General features: G+C 40.6%; 1 protein-coding gene across 3 annotated transcripts in view; it reads right to left on the bottom strand.

The window, feature by feature from the left end:
* Positions 1-20,674, bottom strand: part of MEGF11 (multiple EGF like domains 11) — a 434,557-nt gene that overhangs the window by 63,909 nt on the left and 349,974 nt on the right. For all 3 annotated transcript variants that reach the window (XM_018552848.1, XM_018552849.1, XM_018552850.1), the window contains exons 14-16: positions 18,060-18,206; positions 15,706-15,840; positions 1,786-1,914 (exon numbers count right to left, since the gene is read on the bottom strand). In XM_018552848.1, coding sequence (XP_018408350.1) covers positions 1,786-1,914; positions 15,706-15,840; positions 18,060-18,206 — 411 coding nt within the window. The remainder of the gene's footprint in view (positions 1-1,785; positions 1,915-15,705; positions 15,841-18,059; positions 18,207-20,674) is intronic.

The raw sequence follows: 20,674 nt of genomic DNA, 5'->3' as shown, positions 1-20,674 counted from the left end.
GGGGAGGGGGCAGGCACAGCTGGCTCTGCCTCTTAAGAGGTGACAGGGTGGATCCCGACACTATTATCGAATCTTTCCCGACCACAGAGTGGCTCTGCGCTGTCAGCATATAGCAGGCAATAGCCCACTATATGCTGAGTTTTGGGTCACAGGAAGACATTAGTATATGTCCTACAGTGACCCTAAAGAGAACTATGGCCAGAAAAGATTGGGCCATAGTCCTCTTTTAATATTTCAGATCTGAGTACAGGTTTGAGGAGATAATTTAAACGCAAGGTAAAATAGATAAATGGTAATGTGCTGAAGGAACTCGACATTACATTCCCTACTAACTTCCTGTTCAGTAATTTTATTGAAGGACTCTAGAGACAGCTACTGTTAGATTCACTTTGCTCTATAATGGTATTGTATGTTATTTAAGCTGTTTGTCCAGATTTCAGCTTGAAGTAAAATAAAGCACTATCTGCATAATGTCATCTGCTGCAAGATCGCTATATTGTATAATGACTAACTCAATTGTACTGTTATGAGAAACATGCAGGCTCCTCAGCAATAATTGATATTAACATGTAGTTCCTTATTTCAAGGAAAGCCAGGAGCTGGTCCCTAAAGCTGTGACTGTACAAAGCAACATGAAGCCAAGGGATGAACAATAAGGCTTCACAATAAAATAGTGCAGAGGAATATATCTGCCTTGTTCACAGGTACTTTATTTTTCTAGTGCACATTACAAGCTAAATACCTCATTAGTTATTCTAGCTCAAACCTGCAAAAATCCTTCACCCCAGTGTTTAGGCGATTCACACAATGGAAAGACCATTGTTCTATATCTAAAGCCAAATAGTTTTCCTTAGTTTTGGATGGAGTGTAGAAGTATATAAACTCTGTCATATTTTTATTGCTGTCCCCACTGGAGAGATTTATACTCTACTAGTCCTAGTGGCCATCATCACCGTAACAGAAAGTGAAGGGAAATTCAACAGTTTTAGGGTTCCCGCAAGAAAAGGAGCAAAGGGAAAATTTTCCAGTGGGGACAACTGTTCCAGCAAAAACAGTTTAAGAGTAAATTACCTTATACTTTCCATTGTGTTTCCAAAACAGTAAGTGAAGGGAAATCTCCCCAGTGGTGAGTATAAAAAAAAAGAAAAGGTTTTATATACACTTTATCTTCTTTTTGAGTTCAACAACTGACAATTAGTTGCAGTTATATGATGGAGAAAATAATAGATTGATTGGCTCATATGATATCTTGTTAACTTTTGTTTCAGCCGTCCTTGAGACCCCATTCACACTGAGCGACATGAAAAATCGCTTCTGAACTGAGCGACATGAGCTACATTGCACATAATGTCCCGCTACATAGCGCAACTTTTTGGAGGGACTACGTCGCTGCTACATTGGGCTGTAACCAAATTAAAAGCGGTCTTGATGTGACATCATTCCTTCTTTCCATATTGCTGTGCCAATGTGACACTTCTGTAGCACGATATCGCGCAACAAAGTCGTGCAATATCGCAGGTAATGCGCGACACGATTGAGTCTATTGGGTCCAAATCGCACATCATCCGCAGAAAAATAGGTCAGGTTCGAGCTACAAGCTTGAGCGACGAGCCACAGGCGACATTGAGCTGTGAGATGTGAGCATCTCCATTGAAATGCATTGGACAAGCTACATTGAGCGACATTGCGCGGAAATATGTGCGATTTTGGAGCGGAAATCACGCGATAAAGCGCTCTAACATAGGACATATTTATTGTTGTATGGCAACATATGAGTTTGCTTACCGTCAGAGCAGTCGCTGCCAATCCAGCCCGGATAGCACTGACACGAGCCATCAATAGGGTTACAGGTGGAGTTGTTGCTGCATGTACAAAATTCTAAACAGCCTCTTCCATACCTTCCGCTTGGGCACACTACAGTATAAAGAAGAAGGTTCACAATAAGTGAAAAAAGGCAACATTCTTAATTCTTCCAGTCCAAAATCCACTAACCAGACTTGAAGCATATCTAAAGCAACCCTTTTTCCTAGTTTTGGATAGAACTGTGTCATATTTTTATTGTTGTTATAGAAAAAAGCCGAAACGGAGCTATGATTGCACTTACCAGTATCTTTATTGGAGCAAATATGCACAAATATGAAATAATAATAGTACCCACATGAAAAATGTTGCAGACTTTAGGACTACTGAAATTGAATTGATTAAACCACCATTTTCCCATGAATATAGGCATTGAATGCTTCCCTATACCAGAAATGGGCATCACATTCAAACACCAAATAGGAATTTGTAAAGATTGAAATCCTCACAAAGACAACAGCAGTTGTGCATATTCAATATAAACGATCCATTTTTTTCAACTTTCCATTTCTATTTATCCACTGTGTAATTTTATAACCATAATTGTATTAATACTATTTGTACTCTGACCAAGAGGATAGCACATTGACAGTTTTTTCTTTTTAGAATACCATTTCAGAATACAATGCTTGCCATTCCTACATAAATAACATATTAAAAAACCTGTAATATGTCAGGGTTCATATAATATTGATCCAATTGAATACATGCTCAGAGTATCTTTCTAGGAACAGTTGCTCAATGCTTTTGTGAATATTGGTTCCTAAAGGAATTCTTAAAGCTGTGCATTGGGTTTTTTGTAAACAATATCCTTAGGGTTACCTGCCTGCTTCTTAAGTCTAGGAGTAGAGGAAGAAGCTGTAACACTTACCTTATTCCTGCTCTGGCAGGTCTCCAACACTCCTGGTTGTGGCCGGCCCTCGCCGTCCTCACCTACAATGCAGGACTACTGGTCCTGCATTGCATGAGATTAAATTGGAATGTGACTGCCATTTAAAGCACCAATGAGAAGAGGTGTCGGTGGAGCAGTCACACAGTGTAGAGAAAGCCTGCCAGGGCAAGGAATAAGGTAAGTATTACAGTTTATTCCTCTACCCCTAGACTTAATGAACATTTAATCCTTGCTGTGTGGGAAGGTCCTACTGCAAGGATATTTTAACAAACGTACCAGAATTTAGCTTTAATGATACTTTAGATCAACCGTGTTTGAATATAGTGGCCATCATTACCAGAATCTATATATAGTATCACTTTCAATGCTCTTAGATTTATCACTATACCAAACTATATCAACATACCAAAGCAGAGTCCATATGCACTTTACAGCTGAGTGTTTTTGTGAACATACGTGTAGAAATATTAACAATGGTACCGTTTATAAAAATGTGCCATTGATAATGGCAATCTAATGCTTCTCAAAAGCAGCCTACCAAGGGAAACGCATCATCAGGATGCATAGCATGTAAAGACAGACTCCTGGGGGCTCCCACTTCTCCCTATACCATTTGCAACCATCCTTCATGAACTTAGGAGGATTGTGCCACCAATCCATCATGCAATCAGCTCAAGTACCTTTGGGATGTTGGTAAGGTCTGCTCTCAATTGCCATTAGGACACTGACAGCCTCATGGGTAGAATACAATTTCTGAGAACACACTTCATATGTACCAGCACTTGCATTTTTTTTGGAAAACCATACATTTACATGGATATTGAGTTTTGCTCAATATCCATGTAAATGGATATTGATTTAATTTCCATTTAATTTCCAAGATTACATGTCCCTTGGAACTTATTTATCTGTTATGGTACTATCTATACCTATGTCTATAAGAATGCTCAGTTATGGTACTATCTATACCTATGTCTATAAGAATGCTCTGTTATGGTACTATCTATACCTATGTCTATAAGAATGCTCAGTTATGGTACTATCTATACCTATGTCTATAAGAATGCTCTGTTATGGTACTATCTATACCTATGTCTATAAGAATGCTCTGTTATGGTACTATCTATACCTATGTCTATAAGAATGCTCTGTTATGGTACTATCTATACCTATGTCTATAAGAATGCTCTGTTATGGTACTATCTATACCTATGTCTATAAGAATGCTCTGTTATGGTACTATCTATACCTATGTCTATAAGAATGCTTGCAAAAACACACAAGCCATAAAGAGTATACAGACTATACTAGGGTGCATTGGACAGCAATAAATCTAACAGGATTTAAAGGGATTCCATATATTGAGGCTGGTATTGGTGACTATTATATTCAAATGAGGTGGATCTAATGTATCATTTACATATCAATGTATCATCAAAGAGCATTGGGTAACTGTTTCCAGAGAGATACTTCAATCATATCAATACTATATGAACCTTGACGTGTGTTATTCATGTAGCAATACCGAGCATTGTGTTCTGCAATATTCTAAGAAAAGCTTACAATGTGCTATGTTCTTGGTTGGGGTACAAATAGTATAATACAACTGTGGCTGCAAAACTACACATTGGATATATTCTTTACAGCTGCTGTTTTCTTTGTGAGAATTTCGATCTTTACACATTTTTAAATTGGTGTTTGAACGTGATGCTCATTAGCGGTATAGGGAAGCAGGCAATCCTTGGAGATTGTGGTTCATACATAATGCGCAGTTGTATTTCCCTAGTTCAGGAGTCAACCTTTTTATTGTGTGTGCTATTGTTTTTAATACGTTTTTGCAAATTTGCCCTAAAAATACATTATTATTTTATATTTTATTGGTAACTGGAATCATAACGCTATTTAAGTTTTTTTTTCTCTATATATGATCAAGAGGTAAGAGGATTACTGTGCCCTAATATCGATATTAAAGATTTTTTGTTGTCATGGTGACCATTGTCATTGGGGAAAATCTATTTTCCCCAATTGGGGGGAAATCTTCTAATGGGCACATTTGTTTCAGTGACAGCTGTCCTTCACTTTGTAGAGATTTTTTCTCACTTTCTTTTGTGTCTAGAGGACAGATAGTGAAGGGATATCCTCCCAGTGAGGTACAGATGGCAATGGTTTTAAAGGAGAAGTATTAGGAGAGTAAAATATACTCTTCCAAATACTTAGAGCCGGTGCGGGAGACTGCAGCTGTCACACCGACTATATATACTGAGAGCTGAGTGATCATGTAACCACTGATTGCTCAGTTCATGGTCTCTTCTCCCAGTGGAGAGCGGTGACCATCAGTCACTGCCCCCCGCAGGGATTCCCCCACCACTCTCCATTCTGCCAGCTTTCATTGGAGGGACAGACAGAAGAAGGGGTGGGCACAGCTGGCTCTAAAGAGGTGGAGCCAGCTGTCAATCAAGCAGCTGGGTGGATTCCAACATTATTGTCTGGATGTTTCCCAGCTGCAGCGCGCCTGCGCTGTCAGCATATGGTGGGCACTAGGCCCCTATATGTTGACTTTGGGTCACAGGAGTAAGGAGTTAGCATGTTCTCCCTGTGCTTGTGTGGGATTCCTCCGGGTACTCCGGTTTCCTCCCACACTCCAAAGATATGCTGGTAGGTTAATTGGCTCCTGTCTAAATTGGCCCATGTATGTATGTGAGATAGGGACTTTAGATTGTAGCTCCTCGAGGGCAGGGGCTGATGTGAATGTGCAACTATGTAAAGCACTGTGTAAAATTGATGGCGCTATATAAATACCAATAATAAAAATATAAATTAGTAAATGTTCTCCTGTGACCTAAAAGAGAAGTAAAATAAAGTTTAATCCTTCCCCATTATGTCCAAAATGAAAAAAAATGTCATTACTTTAGATATACTTTATGGGTAATTTCACTGAACTCTACGAATTATTTTATCTGCAGTTGTTACTTCCTCACATGACCATTTTCTCATGAAAATGTTTTGTTCATAAACATAAATGTCACATACAGTAGGTGTGGAATATGTATTTTTTTCACATGAAAAATTGACATTTATACCCCTTAAATGAGTACTTTATCCAGGAATTGGTATTTTATCTCCACCATAAACAGCCCCCTTTTCTGCTCTTCTCAATAGTCACCTCACAGAACCGTTCACATTTCTCCAGACACAGCCTAATAATATTTTAGTAATTCAGTTGAACTGACATACATTTTATGGTAGTAAGTGTTCAAATAAGACATTAGTTGGTAAAATAACACAAGTAATACGGAGTGCAGTATTTGCACGGATAATACCATGATGTAGTATTTTTTGTGTGATTACTCCTAATAGATGATGAAAAGAACACAAAGGGGTGTATAAATAATTTGCAGAGCAATTCCTCCTGTGAAACATTTGTTCTGTGCGAATGAAAGCATAAACAAACATTCTTAGTATTCTTTCTTTCCAAGTCAAATGATATCAGGGAAATACCACATTATGACCACTAGATGGAGCTGAGGGGCATAGGAAAGAAGTATTAAGTATTACTTTGTTTTAACCACTTCAAGACCAGGTGTTTAGACCCCCTTCCTGGCCAGGCCATTTTTCAGTGTTAAGCGCTGCAGTCATTTGACTGACGTTTATTCCGTCATGCAACGCTGTACTGAAATGAATTTTATACCATTTTTTGGGGACAGATAGGGCTTTATTTTGGGGGTATTTAATCACCACTGGGGTTTTTATTTTTTATTATAATTAGGAAAAATTACAGAAAATTTTGAAAAAAAAAAGTTTTTTTTTACATTATGTTAGGAAACATTTATTATTAACCAGTTTTTTGGTAAAATATAAAAGATCGGGTTATGCCGGGATCCGCCCAGCTGCGTGAGTGACAGCTGGCTCTGCCTATCTAGAGGCAGAGCCAGCTGTACCCGCCCCTCCCCCGTCCGATCCGCCAGTCAGCGGGGGAATCCAGCCCCTCCCCTGTCACGGCAGAGAGCTGTGACAGGTTCGAGAAGTGAGCGAACGCCGGTATGTGTTCGCTCACTTCCTGATCTACTGAGCCGACCTGTGACAGTCCCATTGTCACAGGTCGGCTAGAACTATGAGGTGAGTGAAAAGCACTCACCTCATAGTTCTCCTTTAAAGTACACGTATCCTTTAAAACTGTGATAAGAGTGTAATTGATCAAATATTATCGAACTACCATGGAGGTATTGGCATGTTGCAGTTTACCTAATCTATATACAAGTATTTCTAACTGGGAAAAACACATCCAGGGGTATCTATTGGGTTATCTTACATACAGCGTATGTTCTTAAAATAAGGTCACCATTAATGAGATACAGTTTATGACATACTACATCTAGATGCCTCATGGTACCATACACATCCGTAAACATTTTATGAAAGTAAATTCTTTTAAATCTGTGCTGTGGCACCTTGCCTTTAAATCTCCATCTTTCTTGCCCAGTATAAATAATCACCTCATTCTGTATCTACAACCAACCTAATATTATTCATCTTGAAGAATCAGCACAGTCTCATCAGCTCACCAGTTTGCCAGTACTGATATATCGGCACCTCTAATTACAGCAGCAAATGGAAATATACTGTATTCTATTAGTTGATGTTTAAGTGATATATTCATATCTCCACATGTTTCTACTTCAATGGATCCATCCCAGTGGAACAAGCTCTCATATGAGTTTCTCACTTAAATAGCACTGACACCTTTCAGCAGGACTTCATTAGGAACAGGAACAGACCCAAAGGACCTTAAAAAGCTATTTTTACTAAGACATTATTACATATATACAAGCTCCATGCAGTTAGTACCACTGGTGGGTCCCAGAGTTATAAGGCAAGTGAGGGAACCACGTAGCCATTGTGTCCCTGATTTTTTGAAAGCCTATCCAGAGCACTATATAATAACATATTACTTGCAGAAAAAATATTCTCACTTCACTAAGCTGCATAATGCATGTGTTCTATGCCAGTGTTTCTCAACCTGTTCTTCAGCCATGGCAAACTTTAAAAGTAAACAACATTTTGAGGTGCCCAAGTATAAAATGTCAATGTTAAAAATGACTTGGGGTCACTCCAAAATCCATACCAATCCCTTGTCCCAGATAGGGATCTGGTATGCATTTTAAGGGGGGAACCCATGCAAGATCACAATCAGAGTGCCCTCTTTCACATAAGAATCCCCCTATACATCAGGAGATCAGGAGCCCCCTCCTTTTACATCAGAGCCCCCCCCCCCCCAAACTCACACTAGGTGGCCCTTTTCAAATCAGAAGCCCCCTTTCACATCAGAGTCCCCCTCTTTCCTATCAGATGCATGACGCTGTGTGAAAATGTCAAGGCACCCTGGTTGAGAAAGGCTGTTCTACGCCATAACAATTGTTATTTTCAGCAAAGTGACACTTTCTTGCCTTGAGGAAGGAACCGTGGCAGGTCTCGAAACATTGCCACACATTGTGAGGCCACTTTAAAAGTCAATAAAGAAGATTTGACATTTGGACATTTTGGAGTGCCAGTGATATCTTCACTTCTGTATGGTTCTGCGTGCTACCCCACCCGCATTCACTGCTGCATCCACCGCTCATCAGCTAGGTTACTTTTCCGGTCAGGAGTGCAAAGGGATATGAATAATCACAAAACATTACAAGGACACATCTTAAAATTGTAAGACTCGGTTATACAAAGCCAACTGAAAATTCACTTGCAAGGGCTCACTGAATGACTCAGGGTCCATTAAACATCAACACAGTAAAGAGTGCTCAAACCACAACCTGTTGTGTGGTGCACTGCAGTTCCATTAATTTTGAATTGCACTCCAATGCACTATTACAGAAGTGGTGCACAGCATACATAATAATAAAGAAAATAATGATGAAGGTCAAAGTGAAAGGGCTGCCTTCACGCAACACGCTTTAGAGAAGAACTCTGGGCAAAACTTTTATTAACCTTTGCAGAGGGACTACCCCAGCACTGCAAAAGTCATACTCACACGAACCACCAAGCTGACTCCCTGCTTCTCTGGTCTCTCTCCTCCTATGCTGCAGCACTGGACTGTTCCTCAGCATCCTCGCCTCTATACACTATGTATAGAATGTGATGATTTATGGGACCTAGATCATTGCAGCGGAGGGGGAGAGAGTTTCTCCCAACCCCTTTCACTGTTACTTGTGCAGGACAGATTGGTGTGCACGTAAATGTGAAGAAATATAAATGGAGGCATGTGAAATAAGGAAGCATTATACTGTATACTGAATATTATCATGTATTTATCACATAAAGTTATCAGAACACAACATTTTCCCTACAGCAGTCCTTCAATTAGTAAAAATAAGAATATGAACGTTGCCCCCTCTTGGGCTTTTTTCACATTTCTTGTGGATGTTCTTTGTGTTAAGCATCAGCATGCGTGATCGACAATAATTTTACCAGGTGTTGCTCCCTTTTATAGGGCCTGTTGCTTTACTGTGGTCTCCGCACCTCCACATGTCACGCATTGCGACCTGACACTTCCGGTTATGGAGGGCCACATTATAAGCGTGTTACCACCTGCACAATGCACTTGTGTAGTATGCTACCCATGCTGTAGTGATATCATTTATATCAGCAACTACCATACTGTTTGATATGCTCTTATGTTGATTCCTTTCTGTAAGTGTTTTATACTGAAAAACAATAAAATTCTTGATTTAAAAATATGAATATGATTTTATCTAGTTTCTGTGACAGAATACAATGTAAGGGCTATTCAAAAAAGGGTGAAGAGTTTGGAGAAGACAGGAGAGGTGAACAATCTAGGACAACATAGCTGATTTGTAAAAATTCTCCAATTCAGCTCACTTTCCAGTTCAGCTATTTTGTCCTAGATTGTTCTTCTCCTGCCTTCTCCAAACTCTTCCCCCTTTAGTGAATAACCCCCTATGCAAAGTGTTATTATTCACTATATGGTTGTGTTTCTATTGAGTGCTGTGCATGCATGCTTAATGGCCTTATGGCAGTGATAAAAAGTGCAGTATCCATTACCAGCCTTATGGTGGCCTCACAAAGTCAGACTTTGATTAAGTTTAAAGCTGAATTCCGGGGGAAAAAACTTCCCTTGCCGTGGGGCTGACCTCACACTGCAATGGCTGAATGCTTGCCTTAGGGCCTATAGTACTTACGAAAAGGACTTTTTTTTACCAGATCCCCGCAGCCACCCTCCAGGCTACAAGAGTGCGACCTACAGCCTCTTCCCCCCTTACGCTTCAGTGGTCAGAGGCCCACTGGCATCATCGAGTACACTGCAGGGCCCATATATATTTCCTCAGCTTCTCAGCTCCATCTAGTGGCCATAATCTTATATTACAACACACTGTATTCAAACTGGGGAACAAATATATTAGAAAGATTCAATTTTGGCATTATTTACACAAAATGTTCACAGATACTCAAATGACAAAGGGCCGTGTGAATTGTTTATAAATAGATCCCTATGTAATTGTTGATAAACTATGCTGAACTTACAGCTCTGATCTAAGAAAATTTCCGCAGTTTCTAGTCAGCTTTAGAGTTTGTCCTGTGTGTTTTTATCCAATAAAATTGGCCCCAGAATGCACACAAAACACTAAGTAAAGCAGGCAATACAGAAATAAAAATACTATAGGCATTAGATACCCATCATCCAATTCCAGCGTTTTTAACAGGTTCAGACAGCACAATGGGGTACTGTCTACTAATAGAGATACCCTCAGAATGCCTACATCATAAAAAACAATGTGGGCACAACACCTACAGTCATGGCCAAAAATATTGGCACCCCCGCATTTCTATCAGATAATGCACCACTTCGCGTAGGCAATTTTTGCAATTACAAATGTTTAGGCATTCTCATGTTTATTTCTTTTGTTTGTATTGGTATAACACAAACAAGTGGAGAAAAAAAAAGAGAAATCTGGCACATTCCATACAAAACTCCAAAAATGGACTGGACAAAATTATTGGCACCCTCAATTAATATTTGGTAGCACAGCCCTTGGACAAAATAACTGAAATCAATCGCTTTGTGTAACCATCAATGAGTTTCTTACACCTCTCTACAGTAATTTTGGAGCACTATTCTTTCGCCAACTGCTCCAGGTTTCTCAGATTGAAAGGATTACTTTTACCAACTGCTGTTTTGAGATCTCTTCACAGGTGCTCTATGGGATTCACATCTGGACTCATTGCTGGCCAGTCCAGTACTCTCTAGCGCTTCGTCTGAAACCATTTCTGGGTGCTTTTTGATGTGTGATTTGGGTCATTGTCCTGCTGTAAGACCCATCACCTCTGACAGAGACCCAACTTTCTGACACTGGGCCCTACATTGCAGCCCAGAATTCTTTGGTAGTCTTCAGATTTCATAATGCCATGCACATAGTCAAGTCATCCAGTGCCGGAAGCAGCAAAGCAACCCCAAAACATCAGTGAACCTCCACCATGTTTGAATGTAGGGACTGTATTTGTTTCTTTAAAGGACTCATTTTCTTTTTCTGAAAACAGAAGAATGATGAGCTGCACCTGTCTGTCCACAGCCCATTCTCCCAAAAGGATTTTGGCTTCCTCAGGTAAGTTTTGGCAAACTCCAATCTGGCTTTTTATGTTTGTGTGTCAGCAGTGGGGTCCTCCTGGGTCTCCTACCATAGCGTCCCTTTTCATTCCAATGGCGACGTATAGTGCAAGCTGACACAGTTGTACCTTGTGCCTGAAGGTCAGCTTGAATTTGTCTGGAAGTTGGTGGAGGGTCTTTATCCACCATTCCAACAATCCTTCATTGCAATCTTTGATCAATTTTTCTCTTTCGTCCACGTCCAGGGAGATTAACTACAGTGCCATGGGCTGTAAACTGCTTGACAATGTTGCGCACAGTGGACACAGGAACATTAGGATCTCTGGAGATGGACCTGTAACCTTGAGCTTGTCCATGCTTCTCCACAAAAACTTGGAATGCAATTATTTCTTGCAATTTGGAGAAGGTGCCAATAATTGTTTCCAGTCCATTTTTTAAGTTTTGCGTTGAATGTGTCAGATTTGGCTTTTTTTTCTCAACTTTTTTGTGTCATACCAATACAAACAAAATAAATAATCATGCGAATGCCTAAACATTTGTAATTGCAACAGTTAACTGCGCAAAGTGGTGCATTATCTGACAGAAATGCAGGGGTGCCAATATTTTTGGCCATGACAGTATATGCAGATAGGATGTAGGCAGACATAAGTATGAGGTGCCCCAGGAAGTAAACAGTGACTGGGTAACGTCCAGGTGGTATCCAATGATTGTGAGTACACTGAGAGGAGGCTTTGAATTTGCTCATAAACCTTACAGTGAACCAATGGCCAACGCTTTATACTGTATGAACAAAGTATAACTAATTACCTAAATATTTTGTAGGGCTTTTTAAAGGTATGCTGGATTGTTCTGGTTGCTTTTTTAAACTTATTGTTCTCTATAATTTTTGGCAACAGAACCTTCAAAGAAGAATTCTGGACTTGAAGATACTTAGACTGCTACAGCGGAGGGGAAGCGAAGGGGCTGGAAGGACCGGTCTAAGAGCAAGTCAGCTCAGAGGAGCGGGTGATTATAACTTTTTTATTTTAGCATCGAGACAAAAACAGGCAATTAACCCCTTGTAGTAAGGGAGTAGCCCCAATGCAAGGGTTAATAACTATTTTGCCCAGAGTTTTTTTTTAAAGCACATCTAACAGGTCCAGTTGCCCTTATAAAGTAAAAAAAAACCTCTTTTACCTCCCTTGAGCGATGCAAAATCTCCTTCACTTGAATTGAACATGCTCCCCACCGCAGCTCACAGTGGGAGTGTTCCAGCAGCAGAAACAGTGCTATGAATCCACTAAGCATTGGGCTGGACTAGGTGTGGCTAACTGCTGATTGAAAATCCACAGGCTTGTGAGTCAGCAGTGACTATCAGCATAATGATATAGCCAGGCCCCCTCCAACACCTTCTCATCACATTGTAGTGCAAGCAGGCACAGCCTACATGAGGGTGACAATGCTTCTCTGAATTAGGGAGCAGTGCAGCTATGTTGTAACCCCATCACAGGAAGCTGCATTAGGTGAACTTTGCTCACAGGATCAACAGGTATTTGTGAGACTTTGTTGGGGGACTAATGGAAAACTGTAAGCAAAGATACACTTACAATTAAATGCTGCAGCACAACTTTTTTTTTGTGAAATAGGGAGGCCATAGTTCTATTTTAAGTACACCTTTGAGAACTTACATTCTATCACTTTATAAGTGATTCATGTGATTATCTGATCTAATAAACTTGAAGACAATCAAAGCAGGTCACCAGTAGCACTGAAATACCCGTGTTCCGTGCAACCTGTTCGGTAAGCCCTGAATGGTGGAGATGCATGTCAGCTGATACAGAATTATTCTGGAGCGGTGACTGCTTTTACAAGAACAATCAGATGCTCTCACGCATGGCTCCGTTGATTCTTTCCTTGCATTAAACCACAGCTAAATTAGGTTTGGCCTGTAGCGGAAGTCCCTCTGATAACCATAATTGATGTCAATGGCAACTACAACCCAACATGTGGGGGTCCTCTACACAGCATACAAGAATCAGCAAATACATATTACATTCAGGATAAATAATTTTCTATTTAACTGCTCTGATATAATTCCCGCTACCAAATTAGATTGCCTTCTCAAGGATTCGGAAGTGCCTAGTCCATCCTTGCTTTTGCCTGTCTCTTGACAGCAGAATGAATACATACAAATATAAGACAAGCTCCTCAATGTTTTTCCTGTCTGGAATCTCAGGGGAGGAGATGGCATACACTATATAAGAAAATCAGAAAATCCCAATTAGATACTTTTCTAGTTAAATAATGTGTTATTTTTATGCAATGACACGGTAAGCAGAAAAAGCAATATTGAACTCTCATTTGTCGCAAGGGGGGTTAATATACCTTCTGATTATCAGCCACCATGCAGCTTTTCGGAGACAGCAAATATGGCTTGTTGATGTTTCAGGTTGGGGGTGTCCTGATACACTGTCAGATGATGTTTTTCAGCATTATTTCACACAGTGAGGGGGGCTGACAGGGGTTTATTATCAGAAAACTGAATCCCGCTAGAAAACATCAGAAAAATGCCATTGTGATAAAACCTTATCTTTGTACAGAGCGTCCAATAACACAGACAGCGTAATCCGCAAGCCGTGTGACAGGGACATTAGCAACTTACCCCTCCTTCTGTGCGGCCTTCTGAATCTTAGTCACTTGCACCCCCCAGCCCTCCTGTCTGAACAATCTGATAAAACCCCCTCCACCCCATAAAGGCTATTTTTCTAGATTCATTTTGTCTTCCACGGGAAAAGATCTTGGTAATGAGGCAGCACCTGGTAGCAGTGATAAAGCTTCACCTCTGTATCGTCTGCATCGCTATGTCCCATCTGCATTCTGATATGGACTGGAAGAGACATAACCACGCAGGACAAACTCTCGCTCTGTGAAAATATACTGTACATTAGGCAGCTTACTTCCATTGCTGACAAGAGTCATTCAGACCACACAGAGAAATGGAGGAGATTCTTCTCCAAAATCTCATTGTGCCAAATTGCAACTGGCTCCAACATTCAAGAGGACAGACATTACAGAGGGTGATCAGTATGTGTGACAAACTCCTTCGGAGTAAAATGACCAATATAATAAAATAACGGTTATGACGTGCAAGAAATTCTAATATATGACCACAGTCCACTTGGGTACTGAAAAGGCAGCGTGTAAAATCAATTTGCTGCTCACCAGGCTGAATGCAAGGGATTTTTCTGTTGTGTAACCTTTTGGTAAATTAAATTCCCATTCTGAATTGCCCAGTTCATATTGCTGCTGCCTTTCTTCAGTTTGTTGTATTGGGGTAAATGCTGGCAGACTCATCCACCTTACCAACTGATCAGCGTCCACCACCCCCTCTGCCAATCACTCCACTGGCTCCCCCTTGCCCTACGCATAAAATTCAAAATACTAACAATACCTACAAAGTCATCCACCAATTCTGCCCCAACCTACATAACCCAAGACCTCCTACTCTGCAACTCTCTTGTCACCTCCTCACATGCTCGCCTCCAAGATTTTTCCAGAGTGTCTCCCATCCTCTGGAACTCCCTACCCCAATGTGTCCGCTTATCTCCTACTCTGTCCACCTTTAAGCGATCCTTGAAAACTCATCTCTTCAGGGAGGCCTGTTCCACCTCCATATAACCATCATTTCAGTTCTTCCATTAAAATCATCCCAAACATTTGCCCCTCCTACTAGATTGTAAGCTCTCATGAGCAGGGCCCTCTTACCTCCTGTACTAAAATCATATTGTTAACTGTACTGCCTTTTGTAAAAGTTTATAAAAAATAAATAAAAATTAAATATTAAAAAGATTTAAAAAAATTAAAGTAAAAAAAAAACATTTTCGGTATCGGTTTCGGCCTGACCATTTTTTTTATTTCAGTTTCATTTCGGTTTTCAAATTTCCATTTTGGTGCACCTCTAATAATAATAATATGAAAAGTCTTTAGTTGCCTTTACTGTGTCTGGACTGTTGTCCATGCTCACAAGAAAAATGTGGACACAAAATGTCCGTATGTGAACACATATGCAGGATAATACTGCTTTATTTTGTAGCCCACAATCCAGTAATTCAAGTACCCATACATGATTAAGCTTGTGGTTTAGATGTTGGCTTTACTATAAATAGGATGAACAAAACTCAGTCAGTACTACAGTGAGTCACGGAGTTTACCTATTTCTTCCAGGTAAGCTTTGTACATTTACTGGTAAATGACACTTCAAACATATTGTAAATACAACACAGTGACACAGAATTACCCTACTTTTCTTTAGCCTGCTGCCATGTCAACTTCCATAAAACAGAAAAGCTCAAATGAGTACCTTGGTTACAGAGTGGCCCAAAAAATCCTGGCAAGCAGTCACAACGTCCGGTGATGTGATGACATGGTCCATTAGCGTGAACACACTGAGCGCAGTTCTGGCTACAGCGATGCCCAAAGAACCCAGGAGAACAAACTGCAAAGAGTCACAGGGAAATAAGAAAAAAAAAACAAAGTACCCATTTCCAAATAACAGACATTTGTTCCTATATAGCAGAGGTAGACAATCAATAAACGCATAACTTGATGGCAGAATTAATAAAGCGAGGAAGAAGTAAGACTCATTCACCAAGCAGTGACTACCCCCCACATACCCCCCAATCCATTGGTGTTGATTAGTTGATTCATTCATAGGAAACACCATAAAGAGAACTGTTTCTATTCAACCAATTAGTGCAATCTTGGAAAACTACACCCTAGCTGTGATGGCGACCCGTGATGCTGCCGTGATGGCGCCGCGACCCACTGCAGAAGGGCTCGCCACCCACTTTTGGGTCGCGATCCATGAGTTGAGAACCACTGCCCTAGCACCACATTGTGAATCTCTTCTACAGCTGTAGGATAAACAAAGTTGTTCTATGGATTTAATACTTCTCAGTTGCTTACTAGTTTACAGGTTAAAGGCCCATTATTACGTTCATTGTGGCAGGGAAATTGCAAACAAATTTCCCCAATATTTATGTACCTACTCTTGAAACAACCATCCAGACCTCTCGTTTATATGTTTTGGTTACAGGTCTGTTACTCCTCGATGGTAAAAATGGCTTGTGAACTAGGTGTCCGCATTACCCGGCCTAAATAGAGGCAAACATTTTTCCCTTGTTGATGAATCTGGCAATATGAGCACAAACTGTTCCAGGTGATAATAATGCTTAAAGCTAACCCTGTGCAAAATTCAAAACTCCCTTGCAGTGGGTCTCCCCCTGCACTGCAAGGGTTATATGCTTACTTTTGTCTGGGGTACCAATAAAAAAGCAGTTTTGCTTCCCTTACCACTTTATCCTCTGGCATTCTCCTCTTCCCTCCGACACTCCGGGTTGTGGGTGGGTCCTAGGTGTCCTCACTTACAATGCAGGACTACATGTCTTGTGTTGTATGTAATGATGTCAGAAAGCGACTGAACTCCGGAGTGCCGAAGAGAAGAGCCTTCGGGGGAATGGTTGCTTAGAGAGGAGGAAGTCTGCGAGAGCAAGGAATAGGGTAAGTAAAACTAAATTTAAAGGTACCTGAGACAAAAACAAAACAAGCATTTAAGGATTGCAGTAAGGTTGTAGCCTCACTCTAAGGGTAATATATATTTTTTTCTGGAGTTCAGCTATAAAGGACAGATAACATGTATGTGTTACCACAATTTAAAGTGTCATTCCATCCAATTTCATATTTCACTCTTTGGTAGATGATGGAAAGCTAAAGCATGGATCACTGTGCATGTGGTTAAACTGTGTTTACCAGGCTTGTGGTCCTATTGTGATCTCAAGACATGAGGTCCCATTGTGATCACTGTAAATTAGATCCCATTGTTATTACTAGATATAAGGTTCCATTGTGATCACTGTGAATGAGGTCCCATTTTTATAATTGGATATAAGGTTCCATTGTGATCACCGGACATGAGGTCCCATTGTTTTCACCAGATATGAGGTCCCATTGTGATCACCAGACATGAGGTCTTAGAATGAGACCATACATACATGAAACTGTGACAGTAATGTGATTGTAAATTAGTGATTACCCTTTATACAGTGATACAACAATAAATGGGTGATCTGTTTGTACAATGATATAAATGATTTCCCTTTGGCAAGTATATAAAAACGTGAATAGGTGTGGGAAGGTAGCACAGTATTACAATTTGAACTATACTGTATCATTTGTGTATCACATAGTGACCATTTATTGGGGCCAGTCTCCAGAGCATCAGTGATACCTGGGATCAATACACCTAAAATATTGCTACAGGTATGCTTGCAATATTGAAATTAAATGATCATAACTGGAGATATTTGTAAGTGTTGCAGACTGATTTGAGGGCCAAATACAATAAAAATCTAATTTCCTTTTTGATTAATCATATAATAAACAACGTAAAGTCTCTCTTAAACCTCTGCCTAGCCTGAAATTGCCAGGAACACACGAAAAATTACTGCACAATAGATATGAAATTCTGGGAACATATATTATTGTATATATTCACAACAATGTTATTCTGAACAACTATAGTGTTTTTGGTTCATTTATTTTTAGTATTGCCCCAGCTTAATGCTATTATTCATGAGAAAAATAAGATGGCATCAATGGATAGAAACAAAATGTGTATTTTGGTCTATGTTAGTTTTCAGTTATATTTCTCCTTACTTCTCTGGCACAAGGTCCCCCGATATCCTGGAGCACACTCACAGCTTCCATCCTCGGGTGCGCATGACCCTCCATTCTCACAGTGACAAGGCATGGAGCAATTGGGCCCCCATCGTCCTTGGGCACACAGATTATCACAATGAATACCTGCAAGCAAAAGCAGTCCATCATCAAGGCACAGCAGCAACAATATGCGGGTGCTCGTCTAAAGTTGTATTCTTAATTGCAATTGCAAACAGTTCCTGTGCAATGATCGTTATTTCCCATCATACATTTTAAAGTGGACATTTATTTTCATTATTGACATATGTTATTTTTGTACAATTGTTCGTGAAATATTCTGGAACAGAGAACAGGAATAAATTATTCTGAAAGGAAGTTATCTGTGTATTTACATTACTTGATATGCATGGCAGCTGCCAAATTGCCAGAAAGATAAAGGTCAAATATAGCATAACTAAATGACATGGCCAAGAATGCCATTTTATACAAAAACCTGCCCTGGAATAAACAAGAACTGACCTCTGCAGGAAGAATCTCCCAAAAACACCAACATACCCCTCTATAGTAAAACTTATAGCATAATCTTTCATGCAATAATTATATTGCATGAAAGACTAAGGGCAACATTCAGAGTAATGCAACACTAGAAACATGATGATGTTGATGTAATTTTGTATATGCTCTACCAAAAACTTTACTTAAAGTCCATGCTGCCCTAGGTAAACAATGTCCTTTTCTATAGGTCCACCCCTTTTTCATACCCTTATGAACCCTTATGAAGGCAGTTATCTGCTGGAGGCAGTTATCTGTCTGCTTTTTTTATACAAAACTAATTAACTAAAACTAAAACTAAAACCAAAGGTTTTGGCTACAGATACTCTTTAAATCAAAGGGAAGTGCCCTTGTATAAGCAGCCTATGAGTGGCCCTTGTATAAGTAGCCTAAAAATGAGGACAGATAAGCAATCTGTACTTTGTTAACCTGTGAAACGCTGCCCAAACCAAGTAACAACAAACATTCTTTCTTATGATTGGATTTATTCTCGAGAGCATCCCCCACTCTCTTTGTCCTAGGGCAATATCAACTTACCTTATGTGCAGAGAATCCCCTGGACTGTCAGAGGCCCACACAAAAAATATGTATACCTGAATGATACCTTAGCAGAAGAGTGCTTTGTGAATGCTTTCTGCAGCCCCTGCCCATCTTGACTGGGGTGTGGGAATGTGCCAAATCCCTGACACTAAACTCAGGAGTTAAATCTTAAAAATGCATTCAAATACCTTAAAGGAGAACTATGAGATGAGTGAGTTCCCCTCCCCTCATAGTTCTAGCCGACCTGTGACAATGAGACTGTCACAGGTCGGCTCAGTAGATCGGGAGGTAAGCGAAAACATAACAGGTTCGCTCACCTCTCAATCCTGTCACGGCTCTCTGCCGTGACAGGGGGAGGGCTGGATTCCCCTCTCCCCGCTCCGATCTGCCAGCGCTGACTGGCGGAACGGACGGGGGAGGGGGCGGGTACAGCTGGCTCTGCCTCTAGATAGGCAGAGCCAGCTGTCACTCATGCAGCTGGGCGGATCCCGTCATCTACGTCGGGATCTGCTCCAGCTGCGGCGTCTCAGTATACCGCGAGCTGTAGCTCGCGGTATACTGAGCTTAGGGTAACGGGAGGACGCTAGTTTGTGTCCTCCCGTTACCCTAAGGAGAACTAAGGGGAAAAACACTGACCCCATAGTTCTCCTTTAACTATTAACAAAAATGTAGCTTAATTGTGTATTACTCAGCTGTAGATCCTCAAATCATCTCTGAGTTGGTGCTGACACTGTCCTTCTTTCTGGAGGGTGGCTACTTTTGTTCCCCATGGTCCATGTGTGTATTGTAAAGTAGCCAACGCTCCATGCTCGCTCAGCATGAATTCAGAGATGCTTTGAGGATCTATAGCTGAGTGACCTTACCAATGCAGTGCAAATTGACAGTGTCTCTGCAAAAGGCATTCCACTGTACCCAAATATATTCACATTCTCTGTGCTCCCTTTCAGCTTGTTGCTCAGAAACACCAGTACTTCCAAGCATGTGATGGTGCATCTGATTGTTGGCCCCGAGAACTGTCACATGACTGAGGGAGTCATGCCACCACTCCCCCAGGTCACCAACACAGCTGATTTAATCTCTGACTGCTGAGAAGCAAGGATCTATGAGTAAGTGTTGGTAAGGTGAATATGTGGAAGCCAGGAGATGCCCTTTGCAGAGACATGGACACTTTATCCTGCATGGCAAGCTGGCAGTGTCTCTTTAACCTAGTTGGCTTATCAGACAAATGCCCTCCTTGCTCTGCTTGAAAGTCGGCCACATAAGTATGAAGGCAAGGACACTCTACTCAACCGAAGGAGATTTTAGGAAATAGATGTGGAATTTATCTGATGTTCACTTTTAGTATGGTGTATAAATATATACACAATATATCTGCATGAGTATGTTTATATACTGCACACCATGCAGCTTCAGCCAGACATTTTTCAGAGCCAACAGAGGTACAAATCAGTAAATAGAGACAAGTGCAGAAGTAGGGTGTTAACAGGACAGAAGAGTGAAAAATCCCCCCCCCCCCCCCT

This window comes from Nanorana parkeri, unplaced genomic scaffold (assembly GCF_000935625.1).
Source record: "Nanorana parkeri isolate BGI_ZX_2015 unplaced genomic scaffold, ASM93562v1 scaffold98, whole genome shotgun sequence".
Taxonomy (NCBI): domain Eukaryota; kingdom Metazoa; phylum Chordata; class Amphibia; order Anura; family Dicroglossidae; genus Nanorana; species Nanorana parkeri.
This window is presented reverse-complemented; position numbering and strand designations above follow the sequence as displayed.